Below are 13,080 nucleotides of genomic sequence, written 5' to 3'. Positions count from 1 at the left end.
GCACAGAGGAACTGAGGAGTGTGGTATCTGATTCCTGGCCAGGCACAAATGCTCTCTGGCTGCCGGTGAGAGGGAGCCAGCTGCAGTGGGGAGGAGAAACGGGAAGGCGGCACTAGAGATGGGTGCCCCTTCCCTGGGCAGCTCATGTTACTTAGCATTTCCTGTGATAATCCTGGGCAGTTGCTTGCATGACTCTTGCCACAGGCCATCTGAGCCATCCTGTCAGGCCTGCACAGAAGGAAGGGTGGACATACCAGTCAGCAGGCGCCCCGGGGATCCCACTGCCCGGAGCTGGCACCAGCACAGCGTTCCTTTCCTCGGTAAGCCCCACCCACTGCTCCACAAGCCGGGCTTCCCGTTCCACATCGTCCTCAGTTCTCTCTGTGGGACAAAATGAGGGGAAGAGTACCAAGAAGGGAGGAGTGTAATTTCTACATTTCAGAAAGATGATTACTTGGTGATATCCACACATGGCTTACACATCTGCTACGTTACAAAGGATCTGAGGCTTCGAAGCTCAAGCCTGAGCACCCGCATGGGCCTGGAGAGGCTATGGCACTAGCTCAACGAACCATGAACCAGGAGAGGACAAAATGCACTGGAAGGAGGATGAGCAGACTTGCGTTCTGTCATTTGGGGAAGTTATTCAACAGATGAGTCTAGTTTCCTAACCTGACAAAAAGGGATAATCAAGTCGTATCTGTTGTACTTTGTGCACTTGCTGGAATGATCAAATGAAATGACAGGTGTGACACTGTTTTACAAAAACGACACACCATTTTATGAAGACAGAGGATTAAAGAACACCACATAGCGCACTCTGCAAACCTAACGTTATTTCCTTCATGCTCATTATGAAGAGATTGGATTTGATATATTTTGAAATCCTCTTACCTATAATCCAGCTCTGGAGCTACCTGGGCACAAAGTGAGCTTTCACTAGCAGGCTGGGCACATACACAAACTGACACCAAGGACACTTCATGAAATGGGTTAACGTCTGTGATGTGTCCTTTGGTGCAGAATCAACCACAATGAGCGGATCATAAAGTCAGGATGAGAGACTAAGGGTTTTAAGAGCATATTTTTGCTCTAAAATCCAAGAGGCAGTTGCCAGCATGAGCAAACTGCATCCTTGGAGCTCAGTCACAGTGAATGGAGCTGCAGGCCAGCTTTAGCTGAGTGCATGGCTACCACCACCCAACAGTAGCTGGGGCTGCCAAATGCTGTGCTTTCGGAACCAACCCTTTAGCTGCTGTCAGTTCCATTGTTCTGAGCCAGAAATAACCTCATTATTGAGATATAGTATTGATCATATTTGCATTCATCAAAACAAAATTTTAGTTTCACATTTACTATGACAGTTAATTCAGAGTTTTTTTGAGGGGGAGCTATGGGAGGGTAAATGCAGACAACTGTACTTAAACAACAATTAAAAAAAAACCAACTCAGAGTTTTTTGAACACGCCGACATCAAATTCAGAGCCTTCGTAAGCCAACACTGTATAATATGATACACAAATATCTATAACTGTTATCAGGTTAAAAACTAAGATACAATTATCCAACAAAGGGAAGAAAATAACCCACAACCGTGGTTTAGAGTGAAAAAACTACTCTCAAGAAAGAGTCTAATCTCACATACCTTTTTTATTGCTGATTTTTTTAATCTGTTCATCTAAGTACTCTCGTCGTTTAATGAGTGCGTCAGACCACCTCTCTCTCACACAGTTCAAGTCTTCTTCCTGACGTGAGGGAAGGAAAGTATTTTTCTGCAGAGTCCACAGACTATTTTTTTAAAAAGATGTCTCATTGACTAGAAAAATTTTCATCAGGAAAGGCCGTTGAACATTGTTGTGTGATTAATATGCAAGAAAGCAAAGAGGCCTCAGAAAAACTGCATGCTGATCGAGAATCCCAGCACTCAGAAATCAGAGCCCCGATATTTCCAAAAGGATAATTATACCTAAAAGCAAGAGAGCCTCAAATTACACCAGCTGCTGGATGGTTCCTACACGCTGTGTGTGCACATGTATATATTTAAGTCGTAGCTATGCAGCTGGAGGATTTGCAATTCCAAGCTGAAGGACACCATGACCAGAGCCCAAACCATGTAACAGCAAATGGAATGGAAAACGACAGGCATTTTCTGAAATGCAAAGAATAGATCAGCAGAGAACCTTTTGAATTTGCTGCAACATTTGTACTTCGAACCCCTACCATGAGGCTAACCAAAGACCTCCCATGCAAAAACCCAACATGCAGCCAGCCATGCTTTCCAGAACTCCCAGCAGCAGCCGCCGGACTCCATGTGGGCACGCGGCAGGAAGCGCACAGGCAGCCGCAGGAGTTAGTTAATGGCGTTTCTGAGATCCAAGGGGATCCTCCTCTTACAGTGTGTTTTTGCTTGCTTGTTTTGTTTCTTAATAAAATGATGAGGAGAAAAAGGAATCCACAATTCTATTCAAAATGCCCTGGCTTGCTTAATTGTAGTGTAACCCGTAAGACATTACATTCACATTACATTCACAGACACCTGTGGACTTCTGAGGCTGTACCTACAATGCATCCACATTTTAAGTATAAGAAGGCACATGGGGAAAACATGAGTTTAAAGTTTATGTGGAGAATAGTACACAGACTGGGAACCAAACCCAAAATTGTCCATCTTGGTTTGCTGCCTTGACCATTACTAGCGCTGCACATTCCATGATAGCAGGTCAGTCAGTGATGACCAGGTAAAAGTTCACATTTGCACATGTTAAAAAGTTGAGATTTGCCCTGGTCTGTGTGGCTCAGTTGGTTGGAGCATCATCCCTTCCTCTCTCTCTCTAAAGCAATGAAAAAAAAATGTCTTCGGGTGAGAATTTATAAAGGAGGAAATAGTCTCATTGTGAAAGAATATGTAAACAAAGATTATAAAAAATAAATAAATAAAAAGCAAGATTTAAATTCTCCCGGTTATATATAACTAAGCTTGGCCGTAATAAGAGAAGAAAACTGGCTAAACAAAACTGTGTACAAAATGTCTCCAATTTTCTTATCCAACAAAACTCTCTTAAGGTAAAATGGCATTTTAGAACAATACTGCTTTCTTGGATGTGAGGAGTTAAGTGCAGTTCCTCATAGGAAAGACAAGAATTCCTTAGAGAATATGCGTGGATAACTGCACAAATTTTAAGATCACCAATTTAATACAGTGATAATGTTCTTGCTTAGAAAGGCTTTATAGGCTAGTAATTTGAGATTGCATAGCAAAATTGCAGTATTTGGTTGTAAAGTTTCAAGTGGCAGAGAAATCTACAGAGACAGTATTGTATCCCTGACTATCTTTGAAGCAAATAAAAAACAAGTGAAAAATTGTGTATTCTTGCTCTATGCCCCTCCTTCCTCCTCCCTGCCCTCTGCTTGCGGAGCTGGCAGTTAGCAGCAGCTGTGCCCCATGCCACAGGATTGACAGCAGCGATACCTGATAACTATCCATATCATCACCATCCTCATCATCTCTCTGGTAGGAAAAAATAAACACAAAACACATGCATTTTGTTTCTCAAACAGCACACAAGGAACTTAATTCTTTAAGCTTAACTAACACACACATCACAACGGACAGCACACACAATATCAGCATAATAAAACAGTTAATTGAATCTCAAAAAGGTTTGGTGGATTTCACTCACTTGTCTATAATTACTTAAGGAATTTAAGTTTAAAGAATAAAGAAAGGAGTCCTTTAAAAACAGTAACTCTCTTAGATGGGACTGCAGGCCTTATTGCACTGCTATGCAAGTAGCTGTTATGTATTTGTGGGCTGAGATTTAGAACGAGTTTAGAAAGACAGAATGTCAGAGAAAGGACGTCAGAAACTCCATTGTTTGACCTCTGGAGTTTTAGCCACGAGGCAACTAAGGCCGTGAAGGATGAAATAATTTGATCCGAGGATCGCACGTGTAATTAAGGGCAGGGGCAGGCCTCCAGTCTCCCACCTCGGACACCACTCTCACTGCGGAAGTCATCGCAGAGAGAGCCCCCGGGGACCTGAGGCTATCTACACACAAGTTTCTGCACTAGACTTCTGCAACGGTATCCCCGACTGCATGTATCTGCACCCATACCAGCCAGCTGAGAAAACTCAAAACTCTTAAATCCACAGCAACATTTCACAATAATATAAAATAACATCTTGGCAAAAACATTTAACAAAACAAAATCATTATGTTGAAAATAAAAGGGTTTTAGCTAAGATAATTTTTCTTTAAATAAAAGAATAAAGAAATTCCTGTTTGTAGAGAAATTCACCCATACGGAGGCAGGTTCTACTCAAATGAATGCTAGGTCGTGTAACAACCTTCTCATTCCTCCATGGTTATTGGAAGGTTAATAGCCAAACAGGAAGTAAAGTGGTCAAGACATAAAACAGACAAAGTGTTTTTTTAAAAAGTGATTTAAAAATATAGTTACATTATTCTCATATCTAAGTATATCTCAAAATATACTGTTATTTAAAAGTGCTTTAAAAATACAGTTAAAATTATTCTATGTATAGACTTAAAAAATACACTTTGTTTTAGTTTGGTAACCACAATTATTGTTTGTATAAATAATTCATTAAATGCAAGCCTAGCACTGAAGTACATTTTCTTGAATTAATTCCCCATATTAATAAGTAATTTGTCATTATTTTTTAGACAAAGAAGATACTTTTATTGCCTGAAAACCAGACTGAGCTTTTATGATGGGTAACTGTTGTGACATCAGCATATTCTGGATTGGCCTGAGTTACTGAGTCAGAATTATTCTAATGTACAATGTCAATAACAACAAAAAAAGTTTCTGGACATGACCTTGAACATGGCAGCAAAAATAAATGAATGAATAATAAATACATACATACATACATAACAGCTTTATTTTTTTTAAGATTTTATTTACTTATTTTTAGAGAGGAGAAAAGGAGACAGAGAGGGAGAGAAACATCAGTGTGTGCTTGCTTCTTGCACACTCCCCACTGGGGACCTGGCCTGCAACCCAGGCATGTGCCCTAGACTGGGAATCGAACTGGCAATACTTTGGTTCGCAGGCAGGTGTTCAATCCACAGATCTACACCAGCCAGGGCTATAAATAACAGCTTTAAAAGAGCCAGTTTAAATTTGCATGACTGGCACTATGCTCTTTAAAGAACATTTAGCTCAGAGGAAAGGCTACTTGAGAGCTCAAATTTTGACCAAACTCAGTTTTAACTTAAGAGGTATGTTGTTTTGACACGTGCAAATAAGCAAGCCCTGTGATATTCCTCAAGTGGGAACATTCGGTCAGTTGATGTTCCATATTCTGTAGGTCACGGTTTAGGACACACAGATTCAAAGTTTTATCTAAGATCAGAGACTTATTAAGCCACAAAATTTTACTGCAGAAAGGGACCTCGGAGAATTATTGTCTACATCATCATTTTAGAGAAGAGAAAAAAGGGAGTTTAAATTACCCAGTTGAGGTAACCATGCAGGAAGGTCAAACTGAACTTAAGAACCCTGGTCTCCCCACTCCAAGTCTAAGGGGTCCTACCAGGTCCCAAGGTCACCCCAACATTGACAGCTAAGTGAGGGATTGAACTGTGATGAGAATACAGACAAGCCAATTTCATACTCCATACACAAGGAAAGGTCTCATGGACAAGCCTCCCCCAAAACAGCAGGCTCTGTCTCCACACTTTCAGTCACACTCTCCCCCAGGCTTTGGGAATTTTGGCTTGAACAGGGAAGGCAGTGTCTGACAAAGCTATTCCATCCTTAAGGCCCAAGAGTCCAAGCCAATGTTCTTTCCAGTTTTCAGAAAAGTCTGCCTGAATGCCATGAAGCTACACACACACACACACACACACACACACACACACGCGCGCGCGCAGACACGGAGACAGAAGGTGAATCATTCACTAGATGGTCTCGGGTTATGCCTGGAACCCACAGAGAAATGTTTTCTCCCTCTCGTGACGGGGAGAGGGCTCCCTCTCACCTGTGACAGCAAGGGGGCCCCGATTTCATGGTCTGATTTCTTCCAGTCCCTAGTCCATGTTTGAGAGGAAACTGGGGACTTGAGGAAGCATGTGGCCCATGCATTCCTTCAGGCCACTGGGGCCAATCTCCTAATCTTAAATTTTATTTTAAAAGAGTACTCTGGTAATATAAAGGTCAATTCCTAGAGGTTTTCATCTTTTTATCTTTAAAAATGAGAACAGAAGATTTAATAAATGGAGAACCCATGGACAAAAATGATCAGGAGGTCAACTTTTAAATTAAAAAAAGTAAAGCTTTCAAAGAGCTAATTATTTATGACAGTGTATGGGACCAATTTTATATTAATAAAAGTGAATCAGGCAGCAGGGCCAAGATATTCAACATAATTTGGCCCAGATATAAAATAAAACCTGCCTAAAGTAAATGAGTACTACAGCATTAAAATGTGTGTTTATAAATAAAATTATTATTAATTAACACTACACCAATATAGTATTTTAAATCTAGAAAAAGGGCAATGGATAGAAATATGAATGGGTGGACAAATAGGTGGTTAAGGCAAGGAATTCTCTTATATTCCTAAACAGGTCTCCATCACAGATCACTGATTTCCTTAATTCTGCATTAACCAATCTTCGGTAAGTACTATATCAAACCTGTTTGTCTTACCTGGTAACTGTCCAGCCCTCTTTGGAGCTTGGTGGACCTGGCAGTCACACAGCCAATGGACACTGACAAGATGGCTTCGACCATAAGCGGCAGTGTCCCTGAATGCTGTACAGGTTTCACTGTGACTTGCACTCTCCGGGAATGACCCTGTAGAGGTGAGGGTGTGATGAGGGGGCATGTGGAGATGGGTGCAGGAATGGGAATGGGGAGAGATGGGGGGAAAGGATAAAGGAAGGGAAACAAATTAGGAAGCAAAGAAGCAAATAATGAGAAAATTCCACAAACGTGTGTGTAAGAGTGGGATAAAGCGAAATCATGAAACAAACAAAAACAAACTCGGCACCTGTCTGAGTTGAAATATGCCGCCTGTGTTGACATCTTTCGCCTGATGAAGTTCCACTGCAGCGTACTCCCCTAACTCATTCAATTCTAATATGGAGATCCACATTTCTATTCTGCGAGTTACTTCATTCCACCTGCAAAACACATTCCAACGCACAGGAATGTCATTGCCCGGGGACAGTGTTAGGAAAAAGCCACCCTTCATTGAGCACTTACTATGTGCCAGGCACTGTGCTATGGATGTTGCATAGATTATTTTCTATTTCACTCTGAAAGCAAGCTTTCGGTATGGGTTCTTTTTATTTATTTGAGGTGCAACTTACATTCAGTGAAATGTCCAGATTTCAAGCACAGAGTATGATGACTTTTGACAAATGCATTCACCTGTAACTCACCCCACTGTTACTTCAGAAAGGTTGTTCGTGCCCCTTCATACAAACGGAATCATGTAGTAGCATGTCTGTTTCAGGACTGGCTGATTTGATTCTGCATGTTTTTGAGATTCATCCAAATGGATGTCAGTAATCTTTTTTCTTTTTTATCTGCATTTGAGTAATATTCTGTTATACGAATCATACTACAATCTGTTTATCCAGCATCTGATTGAAGGATATCTGGATTGTTTGCAGTTTTAGGGCATGACGGAGTTGCCATAAACATTTGTGTACAGGTCTGCTTATGAACGTATGTTTTCATTTTCTTGATAAATATCTGAAAGTGGAATTGCTGGGTCATAGAAGAGGCAGATGATCAACTTTAAAAGAAGATATTCTCCTGTTTTCTTCTATCAGCTTTAGAGTTTTATCTTTTACATTTAAGGTAATGTAGTTTTATGCATGGTGTGAAGTAAAGACCAAAGTTGTTTCTTTCCATACTGATATGCAATTTTTCAGTCTTGTTTGTTAAAAAGACTTTCCTTTCCCCATTACATTTCTGTGATGCCCAGTAGCTCCCTTTATCATTCTCATTTCCATATGTGGAAACAGGCTCAGAGAATCTGTTTTCTAAACTCCTGTCTGAGTGCTAGTCTTGGCCCTGTGTCTAAAGGTCACAGAAAAGCACGAACCTGTCATGCAGCGTTCTCGTCTTAGCATGGAGAGAATCGACTTCCCAGATGGAGCTACCGTTCCCAGCACACCGGTGGCCCCACACTTCAATTGCTAGCGCTCCATCTGAAATGAACTCCAGGAATTCTTCTGTTACGTTCACCACAAAGTCCTGGGGTAAGTGGGTTGAAAGAAAGAGTGACAAGAATTATGCATAAAGACATCTGTGAAATTTTCCTTTTTACCTTTTAACTGTGTAAAGATTCACTATTTATTTTTAGAGAGAGGGGAAGGGAGGAAGAAAGAAAGAGAGAGAAACATCGACTGGTTGCCCAATGGGAGACTGAACACAGGCATGTGCCTTGACAGAGAATCAAACCAGTGACCTTTTGCTTTGTGGGATGACGCCCAACCCATTGAGCCACACCGGTCAGGGCGGAAAGTGAACTTTTGAGTGTTCCTTGCTATGGCTTAGAACAGCAGTCCCCAACCTTTTTGGCACTAGAGACCTGTTTTGTGCAAGATGGGGCGGGGAAGGGGGTATAGAGGAGGCGGACCTTAGGTGAGCTTCCTCCTGGCCCTTACAGTTCTGTGGCTGGGGCTTGGGATTCCTGGCTTAGAAGACTAATAACAGGATTAGATCGTATATGAGTATGGTTGTGATTCTGATCTCTTGCTCTTACACTCTCCCACCCTGATTTCTCATTCTAAAATGCACACAGATGAGCGTGAGGAAATGAATACTAAATTGACTGAGTAGCATGGCAAATCACCCAAAACCAAGCAGCAGGCAGGGAACAACGCCCATTTTCTTTTCATTAGCATCTCAGTGGAGTCTCCAGTGAAGACAACTCTGACTCATTTTTGGCAAGAGCTGTGTTATACTGATTTAACCTTGTATTATTTAACCTATTTATTTCATTTGGAGACAGAGCAAGAATTTCAGAAGGAAAATAAACTTAATAACCAATTAGTACAATCTTCAAATTTTTAACATGAAATAAACCCCAAGGTCACATAATGAATCTGGGGGCTCTGAGACCAGTATTTATTAAGCCAGTTGTTAACTAGAATTCATTTAAAATTCAGATTCCATTCTGCTAAATAAACAGCTTTGTAGATCCAAAGAAACATGGGGACTCCAAAACAAAACATGATCAATAAAGATTTTGAGAAATAGATTGGTGAGTGCAGGTAAAAAATGTGGGCTATTTATTTTCAGAAAAAATCTTAATAGCCTTTACATATGTGAAATTATATAGGTGGTGATATGGATTTGTTTTTTAAATGTAGAACTAGAAGGAATATGCACGGTTTGTAAAAAAAAAAGTTGCACAGAAGATAGAGTCCATCTGTCAGACAGGACTCCCTGGCAGTGCAGTGTGAACGCCAGGAACGGTAGCTAATGCTCCACAGGAGGTCCATGCGATGTTCACCAAAACCTCACTTTCACCATTTTATGTTTTCTTTCAAACCTCATTTGGTACATTAGAATGCTATGCTTAAATGGTAGGTAGAGAATAGACAGGGGGAGGATAAGAATAGTGTAGGAAACGTAGAAGCCAAAGAACTTGTAAGTATGACCCATGGACATGAACTATAGGGGGGGAATGTGGGAGGGAGGGGGTGGGCAGGATGGAGTGAAGGGGGGAAATGGGACAACTGTAATAGCATAATCAATAAATATATTAAAAAAAATGCCATGCTTATAATGCTATACTATATTCGAAAGAATGAAGATATCTACATCAACTTACACGTTAAGATATCCACATATATTAAAATAATAAGATGCAATTCTGCAATATATATAATGTAATCATGTTTTTGTAAAAAAGTATTAGAAGTTACGTATGGATGATATTAAGAGTGTGTATTTATGCCCATTTATATGTATGAACATGTCACACATATAAAAGCTGTGCAACACAGAAAATAGTTTATTAAAATATATAGCAAACTGTCATTGGTCATCACACCTCTGGGGAATATGATTTCGAGTATAGGTTTTTCCGATTTTATTTTAAACACTTTTAATTTTTTTGAAATTCTACTGAAGTACATTCTGAGGTTAAAAAGCCCAATAAACATACTACCTTTATAAAACATTCTTATGGGGAAAAATTCTAAAGTACAGTACACTCTTGAACTACACCCGGGTCTGTCGCCTCCCACATAATTCCTTTCATAATGGCACCTGTACCTTACAATGAGAGAAGGTCACGTTATACTGGGCATCCTTGGACTGTGGGGAAGGCACCTCCGGGTCCACTACAGGGGCAGCCACTGTAGGCTCACACTGGTCCCAGAACGTGTACTGACAGAAGACGAAGTTCGAGAGGTTTAAGGGCAGCCCAGTTGCCTCTTTAATTTTCACCTGAAGAGACAGATTTTGAAAATGCAACTATAACTTCCATTAAGAAAACATCACACTATGCATTCTTAACTACCCCAAATTTAAGACTAAGCAATGAAATAACCAAATCAGTCACCCATATGACATGTGAAAATATCTGGCACCATTTCACTAGGGGTTCTATCTGTAATGAAATCTGTACCACAGTTCTATAACTACAGCATATAAACTTGGCAACAAAAACACACATCCCTCCAACATTTTCCTACTAACTGAGTTTCTGATATAGATGCAACCTTTACTAGAAAAGTAGGATTCACAGAGCAACATACACTCCTTGCATGCCAAACACACAGGCTTTTGAAATATCACACACTTGTCATCAAAAATGTGCTATACTTCTGGAAAAAGTACTGTTCACCATTGTACTTATTGCCAGAAAGTTTAACTTTATTATGCTCTACAGAAAACTCGTAAGATTTCTCTATAAAATTGGTTTGAATTAAAAAGTCGTTCATCTGAGCCTCCCCGTTCCTGTCCTCTCACCCTGCACGTCAGCTTTTTGACTCGGTGAATGACTTCCCCACTGCTGTCCACGACTTCGAGACTGCCACTTTCACTGGAGTTCTCCGAGGAGTCGTCCTCCACGACGCGCTCCGGGACAGCTCCTGTCACACGCATTACCTCCAGGTGGAGACGCCCTGCAACCTGGGACAAGGAGCCAGAGGGTGCTGGGGTTAAAGCGCGTCCCTCAGACAACGGAGACCTGAGAGAGAAAGTGCTCTACAGCATCCTGTCTGGTCCGGTCCCTTGTGAGCAGCTCCATGGCGGCTGCTCGGCCCTCTCCGTTGAGGAGAAGCCCGACACTTCCAGAGCCGGCCCTCTCCACCACTTGCCCCTTTACTCATCCTGCCTGACTTTGACCCAAATTCACCTCCTGGTAACATGCCTCCTGGAATCATCTTCATTTTTATCTTTCTTTTACAGGATGGCCCAGGAACAGCTTAGGGCTACTATCATATTCTACCTAGAATCACCCACCTGTTTTCCATGTATGTATATATTCACTCACTTACTCATTTGACCAAACACCTGGCCTCACAGGAATACCAAGGCAAAGACGTGGGCTCTGCTGTCAGGGCACTCGCAGCCCGGTGGGGAAAGACAGAGGTACGACGCAGTAACGACAGCGTAGGCCAGCTGCTGCGACAGAGATCATGTACCCGTTGTTACGGAATAAACATACCCACTCAACAAATTTTTGCCAAGAACCGACACTGTGCCAGGAACTGTGCTGTACTGACAACAGTAAGCCAAACAGACGCGGTCACTGGGCTCAGGGAGCTTCTATTCTCTTGGGAACAGAGAATGGGCATGTCATTCACACCGGGGCTGGGAGCAGGTGAAGAAGGGCTCCCTGAGGCGGTGAGACCTACTCCGGGAGAAACAGCATATACAGGGCTAGGAAGTCATAAGGAAATGGTTCCTTTAAAATTGTTTTTCCAAAAAAAGGCTGAAAATTTCCTCACTCTCCTGGTGTTCTCAGAATAGGTACTAGTTTAGCAGGATCTCTCTTAACTTTGTTGCAAAGAGTCAAAGGAAAACTGTTGAAATATGCATTCCCAGAGTGTTGTAATTGGCCAATTGTGCATATGACATGCACAGCTGTCATCTGTCATCTTAAATAGTGGGCTTGTTTTCAAAGGCAGCTAGACCCAGCTTCCACACAGCAATCTGCATTGGCACCAAGGACCTGAGAGATGCTGGTCGATGGTATTTGACAAGGGAGACACATATGAGGAAGTGGTAAGGTGGGGGGTGGGGAAGGGAATAAGAGAAATAACAACATAGAAGATAGCGGTTCTTAAGCTTTTTTCAATGCTTCTGGAGACTCTAATACATTTTTAATTTAATTTCAGGGGGATTCATGGAACTCTAAAGCCCTCCATGGACCCCAGCTTAAGAGGCCTGACTCAGCCACTGGATCCCTTTGCCCCAGTAGGTGTGCCCATTTTTAACGTGGGAAACAGCAACTCTAGTCCAATGCTCTTCTAGAGCAGGATGTTCACGGGGCTGCGGGGGGAGGGGTTACGACGTGTGCAGGCGGGCTGTGTACTTACACCCCACAACTGCGAATCTCGGGTTTGCTTTGGGCAGAATAACTTCCTATTCTGAGCCTGCTCTAAAAATCACAAAAAATAACCTTGCATGTTATCAAAGGGCAAACTATGAAATAAAAGTGTTATTAAATTTAAATTAAAACATCAGTTGATGAAATGGATAAAATAAAAACGTTTGAACTTGAATACTTTCTGAAATGTCTTAAGCCTATATAAGGCCAGTATATCTAAATAACTGAAATATGAGAGTGTAAAAATAAGGTGGTGTCAATAGGATAATAAAGCTTGTTTTCTTTGATTACTTTGGGTTTCAAAATAATCCTCTCAAGTTGTATCTTGTAAAGACCACTGAGGGGCCAGGAGGGAACTAGAGTGTATACGAAGGCAAGAGATGAAAAGAAATGAATGTGGGGCCCAGAGCCGAATCTGGTTTCCAAAGATTTCTAATTTGATTAAAACAAAGAAAAAACTTGAGAGACACAAATATAAAATATGTTATAATAATCTTTTAAAACCATGACTTAAGTTTGATAGT

General features: G+C 41.3%; 1 protein-coding gene across 1 annotated transcript in view; it reads right to left on the bottom strand.

Moving 5' to 3' along the window:
- The window catches only part of KIF13A (kinesin family member 13A), a 203,432-nt gene that overhangs the window by 22,720 nt on the left and 167,632 nt on the right, over nucleotides 1-13,080 (bottom strand). Inside the window, exons 21-28 of the mRNA XM_053920223.1 lie at nucleotides 10,972-11,133; nucleotides 10,273-10,446; nucleotides 8,090-8,241; nucleotides 7,025-7,157; nucleotides 6,682-6,828; nucleotides 3,470-3,508; nucleotides 1,646-1,745; nucleotides 255-381 (exon numbers count right to left, since the gene is read on the bottom strand). Coding sequence (XP_053776198.1) covers nucleotides 255-381; nucleotides 1,646-1,745; nucleotides 3,470-3,508; nucleotides 6,682-6,828; nucleotides 7,025-7,157; nucleotides 8,090-8,241; nucleotides 10,273-10,446; nucleotides 10,972-11,133 — 1,034 coding nt within the window. The remainder of the gene's footprint in view (nucleotides 1-254; nucleotides 382-1,645; nucleotides 1,746-3,469; nucleotides 3,509-6,681; nucleotides 6,829-7,024; nucleotides 7,158-8,089; nucleotides 8,242-10,272; nucleotides 10,447-10,971; nucleotides 11,134-13,080) is intronic.

This window comes from Desmodus rotundus, chromosome 3, assembly GCF_022682495.2.
Source record: "Desmodus rotundus isolate HL8 chromosome 3, HLdesRot8A.1, whole genome shotgun sequence".
Classification (NCBI taxonomy): domain Eukaryota; kingdom Metazoa; phylum Chordata; class Mammalia; order Chiroptera; family Phyllostomidae; genus Desmodus; species Desmodus rotundus.
Note: the sequence above shows the minus strand (reverse complement) of the source record. Positions and strands in the feature narration are given on the sequence as shown.